This window comes from Emys orbicularis, chromosome 16 (assembly GCF_028017835.1).
Source record: "Emys orbicularis isolate rEmyOrb1 chromosome 16, rEmyOrb1.hap1, whole genome shotgun sequence".
NCBI lineage: Eukaryota > Metazoa > Chordata > Testudines > Emydidae > Emys > Emys orbicularis.
In genome coordinates this window covers 14,925,368-14,941,439 of record NC_088698.1, presented here as the reverse complement: position 1 = coordinate 14,941,439, position 16,072 = coordinate 14,925,368, and the positions used below count along the sequence as shown (strand labels likewise).

Here is a 16,072-nt window from a genome sequence, read left to right as displayed (position 1 = left end):
CCAGGACCCTGCCCCCCACTTTCTCCCGGCGGGCGAGGAGCAGGCGGCGGAGCTGCAGCCTGAGTCCCGCCCCCGCGGGCTGCCCGGGCCCGCCCCGCGTGTTCCCGAGGATGTGACGCCGCCGGCCCCACCCCTGCTGCGGGCGGGGACCGGCTGCCGACCAGCCGCTCCAGCGCGTAGCCAGCCCAGGCGTCCGCGGGGGGCGCCGTGCCCTGCTGCCCGCCCCCTGCCCGGGGACCCGCCCCGCATCGCTTAAACGGGGCCAGTCCGCCGGCCTCTCCCGCCGCAGTCATGTCCGCCCGCCCCGCGTTCACCAGCCCCTTCCCCAGCCCCCGCCGCCTGTCTGCCGCGGCCCCAGCCGGCAGGGCGAAGCTCACCCACCCCGGCAAGGCGATCCTGGCAGGTGAGTGCTGGGCGGGGGCTGCCCGCAGCTTGCCCGGGAGCCGCCGTGTCCCGGGTTCCGACCCGGCCAAACGCTCGCTGTACCCGGGGTGGGGGCCGCGCCTCGCGTGGGGCAGGAGCGGCCGCCTGGGTGATGGGACAACAACCTCCCCTGTTCCCCGTCCCGGAATTCCCCTCTGCTGCTGCCCTGGGGGGACAGTCGCCCGGCCCCGCGAGTTGTCTGGCTCGGCACCCCGAGGTCTCCGTGCTGCTGGCAGGTCTCCTGGGCTGCTTGAAAGAGTCTGTGCACAGTGCGTGCCCTGAACTTTGTCCCCCTGTGTGTGCGGGCGGCTCCGTGTCTGACAGCAGCCCTCGGCTGTTCGCAAGGAGCTGGGCATCCCTCCCTCCCGGGCAGTGTCGGTTTTCCATGGCCGTGCTCCCCGCTCGTTATTTTGCGGGCTGTTCGCAGGGCTGGTGACTGAGGTTTGGCAGCTGTGTCACTGTCTGATGCAATTGCAAATTGCAGCCCTGCTTTGAGAAGTGCCCGGCCCCTTCCTGGCATGCCCTGCTCGGTCCTTTCAAATTTCCCGGGCACTCAGGGCAGTGTGAGTGGTGATCGCTTTTCTACCCGGGGGGCGGGTGAGGGGAGATCTGGGTACAGAGCTGAGGGGAGTGCCTGGGCCAAACATCACCCATAGCTGTGAGCACACCCTGGGATTGACTGTGGCACCTTGGCTGCTGTGGGACCTTCCTATGCTGAATTGCACTGGGATGCTGATTGCAAGACTCTGTCCTGGTTCTAGATTATGGCTTGGATTTGGGCTGAGCCAGACTTTAGTTTGGGATTTTCTCACCAGGCAAGAGAGCTCTCTGTTTATCCCCTTTGGGGATCTGTCACACTATGGCCTATGTATCTTGAGGTTTAGCACTGCCCCTGGGGGGCAGAAAGGGTCACTGCAGTGCTCTTCACTCAACTCCTGGTGTCTGTGGAATCATGAGTCTGTATATTTGATACACTGCAGGCCCTTTCAGTTTCCAAGTCATAGGTGCTGACTTTTGTTTTTGCTGGTGGATGCTTTTGAAGAGGGGTGTGTGTGTGTTTGGGGAGGGAGGGGGCACTCTGCCAGTTTTGGGAGAAGGCTATTTTCAACCTATTTATACACTTCTTTCATATTCTAGTTATTGAATGTGTCTGTCATTGATATCTTTATTATTTTAATAATGATTAAATTGTTGTGAACTACATAATTACATCATCATGAGTTACACTACATTAAAATCATTGCAATCACCTACAAGCTGTCTTCACTAACATCCCTGTTGAAAGACATTATGCCGAACTGTAGCTTTCTGGATGAAACTGTCAGCAATCTTATTTACATCTAGTTCCCTGGTATTGTTTTGATGGACATTAAGGACAGTTTGGTTATTCAGTTGCGTCTGTCCCATTGGGGACAGGAGATCACTTTTAAATCTTCTGAAGCTTGAGAATGAGTTCAGGATGATACAGGCACCGTGAGAAGGATTCTTATAAATTTGCAGTACTCTGGAAACAGTACTGCAAATGACTCCAAGATCTCTTTCTTGATGGGAAACAGCTAATTTAGGCACCATCATTTTGTATATATAGTTGGGATTATATTTTGCCATGTGCATTACTTTGCATTTAACATTGAATTTCATCTGCCATTTTGTTGCCTAATCACCCAGTTTTGTGAGATCCCTTTGTAACATTAAGTCCAAAGCTGACTGCAAAATACTGAGTAATTTTGTATCCTCTGCAAACGTTACCACCTCACTGTTCACCCCTTTTTGCAGATCATTTATGAATAGGTTGAACAGCACTGGTCCAGTACAAGCCCCTGGAGGACACCACTATTTACCTCTCTTCATTTTGAAAATGGACCATTTATTCCTACCATTTGTTTCCTATCTTTTAACTGGAGTGCCTGGCAATGCTTTCAGGATCATCTAACGATCCTTAATTTAATTTAATTTGTTATCTTAATCAGCTTGCCTCTGTTTATAAACAAACTCCCTCATCACATTCCACACACTCAAGCTCTGGGTGCTGAGTACCCACTATTTTTTTCCATGGGTGCTTGAGCCCCTGAGCACCCACGCGGTCAGTGCCTATGTTCCAAGTACAAAGTTTTCCCCACTGATTATCTAAATTCACAATCTGCCGATAATCGGGGGAGAGGGATGCAAGGACGTGTAAACACACTGAAATGTTCCGAAATGGGAACAGGAGTGGGGCTCTCCCCACTGAAGTAATGGCCACAGAAATGTGACTTCAGAGCCTGAAAGTGCTGCCTAGATTCACCCCCCAAGCTGGTTCTTTCCATGCCCTCCTTGATCCATCTCTGACTTACACAGCGTTGCTGCCTTTAGAGGAAATGGGAGCGCTCATGTTTTTCATTCCTCCGTGCCTCTGGGGGATCTCTTGGAGACAGAGAATACGGGAAAGGAGTTCTTGGTGGAAGCTATGCAGCTCCCTTTGAACGGGAATTATGCGTGATTATACCAGAGCTGAGTTTGGCACTCAGTGTCTTGGAGAGGTGGATGCTCAGTTTCAAGTGAGTAGCTGCACAGCCCCAGGCAAACGAATGATCAGTGCATTACTCTGTGCCCCTCTTTCCCCCCCCCCCCCAAAAAAAAGGTGTGTAGGTGGGGGGCATGTTTACAGTCTCAGTCTCCTCCTTCCCCAATGTAATCTACTGATGCCATGTTCCCTTCAAACATGTGTGGTGATAATGAGCCGAAGAGAGAGATTCTGATTTCTCTTTCATTTTGAATTCCAGGATGCAACAGGTACATCCAGGAAGTGTGCTAGCTCTGTATGGCTGGATGTAACCAACAGCCAGACATTCCATCCACGGGGATGTTCCATTTAAACCCATTGCATAGACACGTTGGTGGTCCAGCAGCAGCAGGGGTATTGGGCAGGGATTCTTAGTTTACTTTGCACGTAACCGGGGCATTCTAAATGAATGCGTCAATCAGATGCCCACTCCCCATGGACCATTCTAAGTCGACGATACTGACATATGTTTCCAAGTACTTTAGCTGTAAGGTCTTGACTATGAACTGTCACTTTGATATATCAATGTTCGTGACCTCTGTTCAGGTAATATACAGGCAAACACATACCGGCTTTGGATAGGTTTGCTAGAATTATTTCATCTACAAGAACAAACTTAGCAGAGTGTATCAGTGATTAGAAATTAATTTATTTGCAGGAAAAAAGGGACCAAACCCTCTGATGAGGAGCGCACGGAGCTTATCACATTGAGGGTGAAAAGGAGGGTCGGGGAACAGATTAACACTGTTGTTCTCCTCATAACTCATTCCTACTCTGCTGCCTTGTTGCTCCCTGGTGTGATGGAACAGCTTTTGGGTTCTCGCAACAGCTCCGCAGCTGCCCCTCATCTCCTGTGGGATGAAATTACTTCCACAGATCAGCTTGTTTTTGGATCAAAGTCTCTCTAGTTTAACTCCACTGACCTCAGTGGAGCTACTCCAGGGATAAACTTGGCCCATTACATCTGTATCTGTTGAAAAGTGCGAGCCCAGCCAAGGGAAGGTTCTTAGAACTCCCTTGCAGTGGCACGTTAGCTCACGTTTCCTCTGCCCAACCACAGGGAAATTCCTAGAATGGAGATGGAAGTCTTTCCTCTTAAATGAAATATATATAGCCATTGTGATGTGATCTGCATCGTTAGAGCTTTTGTGTTTCCCAGCTAATTCCCTTCCTCCATGATCACGTCCACCTCTTTGTTCTTCCAGCCGACTGTCCACCTTTCCTTGGGGTCTGACAGCGAAGCGCTGGCTTAGCTTAACAGAGACCTCAGAGGGAGCCTTACCTGTCTATTGCTCTTCCTGCATGGCTGCTGGAGCCATTGCCTGCTGCCAGTCAAGTTCTGTTTGCCATCTGTGACCTCTGGTTTTGCTGTCAGTTGAGATGCATTCGTTAACGTCACACTCTCTGATGCTTGCATGGGCCTGTCAAAAAGAAAAACCACTGGAGAAGTTGCAAGGTTGACTCGAAATCAATACTCGAGCTGCATGAAATGTATGCAGCTCCTGCAATACAAAGGGAGCCTTCTTTGTGAGGTGTGACAAGGAGCTGGGGCCTCAAATTAACTGGATAGTCTGAAAGCTTGTGACTAAACTGTTCACCCCAGGTTATCTGCAGAAGGACTGGTGGTGATATCCACATTACACATTTTGTCTGGGACATAAACCCGTATGCATCAGGGTATACGCCAGCAACTGTTTGCCAGGGGATTGGAAGACATTTCGGTCTCACTGGCAGGCTGTTCCATAACTGTCCATTGTTCGGTTTATTGAATCTTCCCTTGAAGCTTCTGGCACTGGTCCCTACTGCTGGAGTAGGTCTCTGGTCTGCTCTGCTCTGCCAGTTCTTATGTGCGTATCATAGTTTGGTTTGTCTTGTCTTTTAAAAATGGAGCTTAATCCAACCTTTGGGGGAGAGGGAAGCGGATCCCACCAGCTTGTTCTTGTGAAAAGTAACTGTGCCATACACGGTGGGCCGACTTATCTCCTGCCCCTGGATAGCCACACCCAGCTTCATTGGGAGTGGCTGTGTACACAGCTCATCGGCTGTGCCCAGACTGCAAAGCTCCAGGCATGGGTGAAATGGCTGTAGGGTTATGAGTCGGGCTGGGGAAGCCTGTGGGTCTTCCACAATCAGTTCAAAGATTATGAAAGGTTGCATGGCACATTGAATGTCCCCCTGCCAAAGGCCTTTGCCATTCCCTGGCTCCTTGGGAGCTCACTGATCACTGGGGAATCAGTGGCTTTCCATTGTTTATCAAGGTGTAGTGGATCCTAGGTCCGCAGGAAAGCAGGAATTACATGGCATAGGTGTGCATAGAACTTTACAGGTATGGGGGGGGGGGGCGGTCCCTGTCTTGACTGGCTTCCAGCCTAGGTCGGGGGTAGGTCTCTGTAACATAGCCCTAAGTTATATATTGCTTGGTCTGGAGGAGCTCCCAGTTTCCTGATCGTGAAGCAAATGAGATGAAAGAAAGGCCCTGTTGAAATGCTGGCCCCTTCCTCACATGCAGTAAATTAAAATGATCTGTAATGTACAGGCAGTGCTGGCCAGCCTCGTCCTGGACATAATTGTGTTAAATAAGCTGATCCATCAGGATGGTGCCTGGTACTAACTGCTCTGTTCCTGCCAGCGCGGAGTCATCCGTCCCTTTAGACAGGGAACACAAGGAGACCCATGTATGCCTATTAGATTAAAGGTGCTAGCTGATATTTACAGGGTTTGTCAACGGATCAGGTACCGATCAACTACCTCATTGCATTCCAGACCCTCAAACCCCTTTAAATTGGGGGTGTTAAAGATGGGAAGAAACCTACTTATACCTTCCGAATGATAACAAGGTCTAGTTCAAACCGTACAACCCCCCTTTGACCAACATAGTTATACCAGCGCACAAGCTGGATAGCCCAGGCCTCTCTGCCAGTGCAGAGCAGGTCCCTATTCACTAGGGCTTTGTTCATGTCCCAAGGATTGGGGCTTCCAGTACTGCCTGACGAAAGTGTAGCTCTCCCTATCCGCTTGCTCCTTGTAGTCCTCGCACAATGAAGAATTACAACACTGATCTGCCAACGGACCAGTACTGATGAGAACAAGATACTGGACTGGCTTCTCTGGCTGGGCATTCAGTGCCACTGTGCTGTATAACAGTCACTCCCCATAGCGTGTCCTCCTCACAGAGTGCTTCGCTCCCAAGGAGCGTAGCATCCAAGGGCCTTATCGCCACAGTATCTCAGCGCCTGCTGTGAATTGCAAAGAGATTCCTAACACGCTCTCAAGCAATATCATTTTTTTTATTTTTTTTTAATTTAAATGGTGTGATTTTTAGCCAGCTCCCACTTCTCTCTCATCCTTTGTCCCAATTCCTTCCCCCCCTCGCTGTGGATTGTGGGGGTGTTTGTGCCTAAGCAGAGGGTTCACCCTTTAGAACTAACCTCTTCCTCCTGCTGGATTCACTCAGTAGCATCCCTTGGTTGTTTTTTTTCACCCCCTGGAACCGCTTTTCACATGTCATTGGCTTGAGGCTTAACTGAAGAAATTGGGCTGGAAATGAAGGGGAGCATGGCTGCTGATGCACAGATGGCTGGGGTCCCAGGGAGACGGGGCGTGCGTGTGCGTGCGTGTGCGTGCGTGTGCGTGCGTGTGTGAAATCCAGGCACCTGATATGACCGTCAGCTAAAATGATACTCCTTTTTAAGGAAACAATCTACTCATTCAGGCTCCATGTCCCATATCGCTTGCCCGTTGCTTCTAGCTGACGCTGAAGCCAGCCCCAGTTGATCGGACGTCTGGCCGCATGGCGTTCTTCTTTTGTGCGGAATAGTTCTGGCCTTCGTCTGGTTCTAGAGCCGACAGGTGCCTTTGTCAGCTGCACTCCCAGCAGTGGAGGCTCCTCGGGGAGGCTTTCCTGCCCTATACCGGGTCCGGTGCAATGTGATATTTTACTTGCTGTTCTCAAACCGCCTTTGAGGGCACCTTTGGGTTGGTTTTGCCTACCCACTTGCAGATGTTACCAGCTGCCTTTGATCTTTGGGTACTAACTGGCTCCCTTGCTGGCCATCTCAGCAGAGAGGGCAAAGACTGGATGTGCCAGGGAGCATGAGCCCTAGAAGTGATCATCCCAGGTCTGGAGGGAGGCGCGTTGCTGAGGATGTTCTCCTGGATGCTGCCTTAGGTTCCCATTTATCCCCTTTTGTGTTTGGGACTCTCAGTCTGGTACTTCTCACCAATGCTAAACTCCGCTGGGAGATTGAAATCTCCTCTCTAGTGATGTGTATGGACAGGCCCCCTCTGAACAACACTGGGGACACCTCTGCTGCGGGTGGAGGAAGGGGCTCCAGCTCGGCCTCTCATTGGTGAAGCATATTCCCTTTGCCTGGGATGAACAGTAATGCACAGGGAGTCACGGGCTGCTGAGCTCTCACACCGCTTTGTTGTCTTTTAGTATAAAAAGGTAATTAAGCATCCTGCCCGTCACTAAGATTCCCAAATCATTCCCTTCAGAAAGCCCTGTCTCTGCTGAGCACGGAGGCACGTCCCACCTTAGAGCAGTAAAACCTACGGCTAGCGGCGTTTCTAGAGTCGGTTTCCGAGCGCTCGGCTAGCGTGTGGGACTCCTCTCTGTGTGCTGGGGGATGGCATGAGACCCTGTGGCGCTCAGTGGAGGTTGAGGTCGTTCTCTGCCTGTCTGTAGGGCACTGCGAACATCCTGCCCGTGATCCGCACAACGTGTCTGCGAGGAAAGGGAGCCTTCTCCCCAGGTTACAGGTGGGGAAACAGAGTCCCAGCTGCCAGAGTCAAAGCCAGGCTTTGTACGACATGCGCCATCAGTCGTCTCTGGGCTCATTCGTGCTGTTCAACACTATACAACCATAACTGGCAACACCCTGCTTAAAATGGCCCGGCCCACCCCACGTGGGAGAGTCACTAGCACCAAATCACGGCTAGGGAGAGGCACGGGCTACTCCTCAGCTGTGCAGTTCTGGGGGTGGCTTTCAATTGCATTTCCTGAGAAGCTCAGTGTTGAGTTGTGGGGAAGGAGGTGGGCGAGGCATTGAGGGACTGCGGAGGGCAGGGGAAGGAACAGTATTTTATGAGCAAATCTAATCAGGCCAGATTGTCCCCCACACTTGTGATTGACATCAGGCGGCTGTAAGGCCAGGGTCTCTGCTTGGCTGGGGATTCCCTTAGCATGCGGGAGTCCCCAGCTGGTGTAGCAGCCTCCACTTTCAGACCCCTCTCCATTGTTTATGGATGTGGCCAGGAGGAAGGGGCTTGGCTACTGAGTTTTGATGATCCCTGGCTGATGGGCTGGGCCTTAAGGGCCATAACTAGCTAGTGTAGCTTAGAGCAGCCCTGAGGCTGCAACAAACTATGCTGTGGATTGGGCTGGCAGAAAATTCCCAGGATGGGAAGCTGCAACTGGCTTCTTAGCTGCACCCAACCTAACTTCCTGGTGCTTCAGTTCCATATTGATTCAGGTGTGTCTGTGTGTTGTGAAGAAGGGGAGGCTGGGTGGGGTTTGGAACCAACCCTTTAAATATCAGGGGGTAGCCATGTTAGTCTGTATCTACAAAAACAACAAGGAGTCTGGTGGCACCTTAAAGACTAACAGATTTATTTGGGCATAAGCTTTCGTGGGTAAAAACCTCACTTCTGTAACTTTCACTCTATGCATCCGAAGATGCAGGCATTATATACTGACACATGGAGAGCCAGTGTTGACAGGGCCAATTCAATCCGGGTGGATGTAGTCCACTCCCAATAATCGATGAGGAGGTGTCAATTCCAGGAGAGGAAAAGCTGCTTCTGTAATGAGCCAGCCACTCCCAGTCCCTATTCAAACCCAGATTAATGGTGTTAAATTTGCAAATGAATTTTAGTTCTGCTGTTTCTCTTTGAAGTCTGTTTCTGAATTTTTTTTGTTCAATGATAGCGACTTTTAAATCTGTAATAGAATGACCAGGGAGATTGAAGTGTTCACTTACTGGCTTATGTATGTTACCATTCCTGATGTCCGATTTGTGTCCATTTATTCTTTTGTGGAGGGACTGTCCGGTTTGGCCAATGTACATGGCAGAGGGGCATTGCTGGCACATGATGGCATATATAACATTAGTAGATGTGCAGGTGAATGAGCCCTTGATGGTGTGGCTGATGTGGTTGGGTCCTCTGATGGTGTTGCCAGAGTAGATATGGGGACAGAGTAGGCAACGAGGTTTGCTACAGAGATTGGTTCCTGGGTTGGTGTTTCTGTGGTGTGGTGTGTAGTTGCTGGTGAGTATTTGCTTCAGGTTGGGGGGCTGTCTGTAAGCGAGGACTGGCCTGCCTCCCAAGGTCTGTGAGAGTGAGGGATCATTTTCCAGGATAGGTTGTAGATCGTGGATAATGCGCTGGAGAGGTTTTAGCTGGGGGCTGTATGTGATGGCCAGTGGTGTTCTGTTATTGTCCTTGTTGGGCCTGTCCTTTAAAGGTAGTTTTATTGTGATGTAGTTTATACTCCCTATGGATGCTTGGATTTGTATTCCGCAGGGCGCTGCTCTCTGTGTTTATGTAAGTATCTGGAACAAGCCATCACTCTTCCTTGAGTTAATCAGTACCTCTAGCTGACAGTTTAGTGATGTTACAAGCTTCTCTCTCTCTCTCTCTCCCCCTCCTTCCCTCAGAAAGGCTTTGCATTGTGAATGTAAATGGTATAATTCTCACCTCTGCCTGGAGACGAGTGACCCTGGATTTACAGTGCAGTGTAGCTTGGGCTCATCCTGTCAGCTGGAGTTCATTTTGGAGCCTCTTTTCTACCACTGCGCGCCAGCTATTAGCAAAGCCCAAAACCCAGCCGTTGGACTCCCTTGATCTTTAGCTCCACAGTTGCTCTCTGTCCAGGACATAAAAGCAAGGAGCTTTGGAGAGAGTCTCTTGTTGGAAACAACTGGAAAATCAATTTAAAATGAGGGACGAATCAGAGCTGCTGGCTCTGCATGAGTGAATTAGCCAAGGCTCTAGATAATGTTGTATTCTCTTTCTGCACTGACTCTCCGAGCTGTGCTTTGCAGGAAACACCAGCTAAAGCAGTCTTGCCTGGTAAATTGCATTGTGGTGATGAGTGAACGGATGCCTGGATAGTTAGTAGATCAGTTCATGGCCAAATGCCACTGTATAAATTCAAGGTATATCATTAGCTGTTTGCTTACAGATGCTGGGATTCGGTACCTTTCATTGGCTGCTGGGTGAACAAAGAATATCTCCTGCAAAGTCTTACTCAACCCTTTCAGTGCTTTTATTAAATCCAGTTTCTGGGTCATTCTTACCAACGGTATTAACCTCTCCCTGTGCACTTAGTAAATTCATGGTGGTTCAGTCTGGCTCCCAGTGCGCGTGTGAGAGCATCACAAAACTGGCCACGTTAATACAATGCCTTTCCTGGTGGTCAGTCCAGGACAGAGTGGGCCATGGAGACTGAACTGCCCTCTGGCCTTTAAAGATGGTGCCCACCAGGTCAGTGTTGAGGCACATTGGCAGGGCGGTTGGGAGGAAGCTTGCCCTGCTGAGGCCCATGCTCTCCCAGCTCTGTAAAGAGCCGCACAGCTGTCCACCTGGCAGCTTGCACCAGCACTGCAGCTCACTCACTCGTGTAAAATAAATGGGGCCCTCGGCTCACTCTCTCTCCTGCTGCTCTGGCTTAAAGAACGCACGGAGGGAACCACTCAGATCCTCCAGGCTTGAACCTAAACTACTTTCCATGCTGCTTAGAAATTTTCTTGACAGGTTAAAGTAAGGTAACCATTCGATTCCTTCATGCCCTGCCTCTCCACTCGTTGATCCGTGTTGATGTCATTGGAGCACTGGCAGCATCACAAACGCTTCCAAGGCGACGGAGTGATGTCGTAGTCACTGGAGTACGACTTTACCGTGGAAACCAGCAGAGAGGCACTGGGCTAGATGGGCTGTGAAGGAGAAATCTGCACTGAAGGCAGATGGAACGAAGAGACCGTAACTACTGGCCCAGGAAGTGTCCTTTGAACAAGGTCATCCCTGTCTTACTAAGTCTGTCCTGGTTTGAGAGCCGGTTCTTAAGCCTGGAACACGACTGTCTAGAAAGCATCTTCGCTTGCTTTTGTTCTTGTAAAGCGCTCTTGAGCAGATGCCACTGAAACACAGAGACTCTGGAATCCCAGTGCAGCAGCCTGGGCTGTTCTTCCTCTTACTGAGGCTATGTCTACACTGTGCACCTTACAATGGCACAGCCGCGCCGTTGTAAGGTGCGCTGTGTGGCCGCTCTTTATCGCTCCTGGCAACATAATAAAACCACCTCCAACGAGGGGCAGTCGCTTTGTCTCCCAGAGCGTGTGTTCCGCCGGCGAAGCACTGTCCACACCGACGCTTTTCGTCAAAACTTTGGCTTTCGGGGGGGGATTTACACTCCAGAGCAACAAAAGTTTTAACGAGGAAAGTGCCAGTGTAGATGGAGCCTGAGAAGCTGCGGAGAATGAAAGTCCTCTCCTTTCTGTTTTTATAAACAACAAAAGCTTCAGCAAATCAGGCCTTTGAGGGCTTTAGATTTTATGTGGCTGTTCAGTTTCGTGTTTATCCCTTTTCTTGCCAGTGAAGTCTATAAAATGACGTACATTCTCAGCCGATTATTTTTTTGTTAAAGTTTGCACAGGAGGAAGTTGGGAAATGGCGGAGAGCTGAGGCAACAGAATGATTCCAGTGAAGTTAGGGACAAATTACTCCATCCCGTTCCGTAGTGTTATCGACAGCTCTGTTTACACAGGGCTATTTACCAGTCTGACAACATAGTGTGCAGAATAGTGAAGTCAAATATTTGCAGTTCTGTGTATTCCCCACCTACGGAGTATGAGGATGTTGCTGTCCCAACTATATGGTTTTGTGTGTGTGGCTGTGTTCGTAGTGCTGTTTACCACCGGTGAAAGTGATGAAATATAACACGCAGCGCCATCCTTGCTTGCTATTAAATACAAAATGTTCCACCTAATCATGACACAGCAAACAGGATGGATGCTTTGCTGAGGGAGGCTGTGGTACAGTAGTAAGTTATTCCCTCCCCCAAGCACTAGCTACATCTTATTCGCTTGGCGATCTGTTTTTAAGGGAATGGATGCCATCGCTACATGGATACAATCCTTCCTGTCTTCAAGGCCCCTCCTCATTCATTTTCAGGGAATGGCCCAATGTTAGTTTCCTAGTTTGATCTCAAAGCTTTAAATAAAATAAAATATTTAAAAAAAAAAAATCCTCTTGTGTGAAAAGCCAAAGCGGGGGCTGGGTGTGTGTGTGTGTGTGTGTTTGTGTGTGTGTCAAAATTAGACAGTTTACACTCTAAACCAGGGGTGGGCAAACTTTTTGGCCTGAGGGCCACATTGGGGTTGCAAAACTGTATGGAGGGCTGGGTAGGGAAGGCTGTGCCTCCCCAAACAGCCTGGCCCCCACTCCCTGACTATCCCCCTCAGAACCTCCAGCCCATCCAACCCCCCCTTCTCGTCCCCTAACTGCCCCCTCCCGGGACCCCCAGGACCCCACCCCCTATCTAACCCCCCTGTTCCCAGTCCCCTGACAGGCCACCTGGGATCCCAAGCCTATCCAACCCCCCCCCCCCTTCCCCGTCCCCTGACCCCGCCCCCTCCTGAACCTCTGCCCCATCCAACCACTCCCTGCCCCTTATCCAACCCCCCCGGCCCCCTTACCATGCCACTCAGAGCAGCATGTCTGGCAGCCGCGCCGCCTGGCCAGAGCTAGACACGCTGCCGCTCTGCTCGGCAGGAGCGCACCGCTCCGCCCAGAGTGCTGCCCGCACAGTGGCGTGGCTGTGGGGGAGAGGTGACAGCAGGGGAGGGGCCGGGGGCTAGCCTCCCTGGCCGGGAGCTCAAGGGCTGGGCAGGACGGTCCCGTGGGCCGGATGTGGCCCATGGGCTGTAGTTTGCCCACCTCTGCTTTAAGCCTTACAGCCTGAAGTCTAGAGTTGCTACCTTGGTTTTTCAGCTGATCTCCGACCTGTCCTGCAAATCACCTTGCCTGAATGGACTTTCTGAGGGGAACTTGCTGATCCCCAAGGAGGAGAGAACGTGTGTGGAACGAGATGGCCCAGAGGATTGTGGTAACAGCAAAGAGTCGTCCTATCTGCACTTTCCCAAGGGGCATAGTTGTCTGTTCCACACAGAGCCCTGTGATTAGCTAATGTGATTGCAAACCACATCTAGAACTCAAAACACTCATACTAGTGTCACACTGCTAGCGGTGTATTTCATTCATGAGTGCTCAACCTCTCCATAGCTAGATGTAAGGAAGAAGCATGACGCCAACTGTAAGGATGGTTTGGTTTGTCTGTCGGCCTACAAGGCAATGTTGCGTTAAGTGCTAGGTTCAGTGTCTGCTGTGAGGGCCCCTGACTTGGGAATCCCATGGGCAGAAGAGGTCACTGCATGTCACACACTTCTCCTGTGTGTAGGACCCCAGCTTGTCTTGCCCCAGCCTGGGTCAAACAAACGTTTTCTCTGTGGAGCATCATCAGGGAGGTTCTCATGGACTGGGACAGGCCTGGTGGGGGGGCTAGTGGTGGTGAAGTCTCAAGCAGGCAGTTTAACGAGTTGCTCATTCTTAATTTGCTTCATGTGCCCAGAGGCCACAGTTTGGGGCACATTAAAATCACTAATTAAAAACAAATAGGAAACCTACTGTGTGCATGCACTGTCGTGTGTGTTACGTGAGTCACAGCTGGATTAAAGCTCTAACCCTGGCAAAAACGCCACTGTCCTGCCAACGCGCTAGAAACGTCAGAGCTTTGTCTGAAGACTTGTCATAGAACGGTTGTCTCGATATTTCGGCCCATAGAGAAATTAAACCCACTTTTGGGTTTGTCAACAACAATTCTAAATTTTCCTGGGGAGAGGTAGGACCCTACTTTTCCCAGCAAGCTCTAGTTCCATGGTGGCCATGGGGGCTTGTTAACTGACCCTTTCAGTCAAGGAGTTCGCATGCTAACTGGAGACGTGCTGCAAGTGATCCTTCTGCTGGTGCCCGCTCCCCTCCTACCCATGGCCTTGAACTGGGAGATGTCATTGCTTGGCCACCTGGGGGAGCGGGAATCCCTTCGATTGCCAGAGACAAAGGGCAACAACTGTCCCTGCTTCTGACTGATGCTTGCCAGAGTGGGTGAGCTGTGACCTTCACTGAAGGGCATGATCTTTCTCTCCTTTGGCTCCGGGGTGTCCAGCTAATGATTGAGAGCCTTGGTGCAGAGTCCAAGCAGCTCACCCTCCCTCCCTCTCGCTTGCTCTTTCAACTCCCAAGTAATTAGAGAAGAGTTGACTGCTGCTGATTCTGCAGTGTTGCAAGAACTGGCTCTAGGGGTTAAAGTCCTGGTAAACAGGTTACAGAGCCCTCTGCAACCTCCAGGGGGAGGTCTGGAAATAAGCCGGTGCTTAGCCTACAGGCTGTCGTAGGCATTGGAGCGCTTCGTGCACATAGAATTAATTGTCCCGCATGAATAAAGCGCCGCGTGCTGAAGGGGATGAGGCCATGGTGGGGAGGGCACTGTAAAGAGCATTATAAATCGTTACCTTATTTTTAGCCTTCCCAATGAATACATCGGACTCTAAGGACCGGAGCATGAGAGAAAATGGTGGTGTCTGTATCACAGCGTGATTACTACCTCCCAGATCATGGTGCATGTCCCCTCTTCCCATCGCGCTCTGTCGCGCTGCTAGTCATTCAGGGGGAACCGTTCCCTGGAACTCAAGAGCCACTTTTAAGGCTGCAGATCTGCTCTCCCCACCTGCTAGGATCCAGGATTCAGTGCTAAATCAGCCAGTGAAAACCAAACACCGCTAAGCAAACCTCCCTGACTAGACAGGCCTTGGGGAGGGAGCCTCAGCCGGTTCAGACAGAGCAAAGGGGCTGTGCTAACAGACCCTAGAAATAGATCCAGTGGGTAAGAAGCAAAAGGCCTCCCTGGTATCGTCCCCCACATATATTGCCCATGCGGGTGTATGCCTATAAAAGGCTTCCATGTGTACCTGGTACATACAACCATCCATAATAAGAGTGTCAGATAAGCAGTAAGTTTATATGTGAGACTCTCTCATTTCACCAAGCCGTTCCAGAGATGACTGTAACCACAAGGGAGGAGTTTGCATCCCTGGAACAACCACATGGCTGAATTGTCTCCTCCTTCCGTATTCTAAAAGTGAGCATAATGATTGCTTACTGCTTTGCACTTCCATAGCAGCGTGGGGTTGATTGTGAAGCAGCAATCTGGCTCTGATGGCCAACTAAGAGCAACGTGGCACTTGGACACCTGTTGCTCTGTAGGAGTTTCAGATCCCATGTGCTGTAGCTAGACGAGAATAAAACCACCTGCAACTAACGTTGGGTATCAGAATGGCTTATCCCAGTGGGTGACTGTTAATGGAATATGGAGCCTTTTGCATCTTGCTCGACAGTTTGAATCCAGCCAAGGGCAGTAGTGACTCATTCATTACCACATGGTGGCTGTATAGTGGACTCTGTGAAATAAGCTGGTGGCCTTGGTCCAGTTCCTAGTGGACGGGTGTTTTTAGCAGACCTCCACCTGCCATGTCCTGAGTTAGCCCTAATCATCTCTTTGGCACGCCACGTGCTAGCCAGCACTGGGTGTGTTGTCTGTGCTCCATAGATAAGGGGGAGGTTTGAGGATGGCTCTCTGGGGGAAGCTTGCATTCCAGCTGCCCATGCGGTATCTGTTCTGGATGGTAGGTAGCAACCCAGACTGCAGGGCTGTCAATCCAGTACTTGGCCACAGCAATAAGAGTCACCTCTCTGCTTACCCCTGTAGTATACACAGGGTAGGGCACGGCATTCAGAGCTGCTGGGCATGGGTATGCATAACCCGCTTCAGCTCCCCCATTCTCTATGCTCCCTATTTCCACCTGCAGTAAAGAAGGTCTGACACTTCCGCTCCACCCACCACCTTCCTGTGCATTCTCCAGATGTGGGTGTGGACGCCTCTTTCTCTGTAGTGTGGCTCACTTGTGCACCTGGGAAAATCCTCAGGCCAGTGCCCAGCCTGAGTACTTAGGCCGCCGCCTCCTCCTCCTCCCTGTGTGGGGAGTGGCTACA

General features: G+C 50.8%; 1 protein-coding gene across 1 annotated transcript in view; it reads left to right on the top strand.

Moving 5' to 3' along the window:
* Nucleotides 1–291: 291 nt before the first annotated feature.
* SLC25A1 (solute carrier family 25 member 1) overlaps nucleotides 292–16,072 on the top strand; it is a 41,998-nt gene continuing 26,217 nt past the window's right edge. Inside the window, exon 1 of the mRNA XM_065417551.1 lies at nucleotides 292–403. Within this exon, the coding sequence (XP_065273623.1) occupies nucleotides 292–403 (112 nt within the window). The remainder of the gene's footprint in view (nucleotides 404–16,072) is intronic.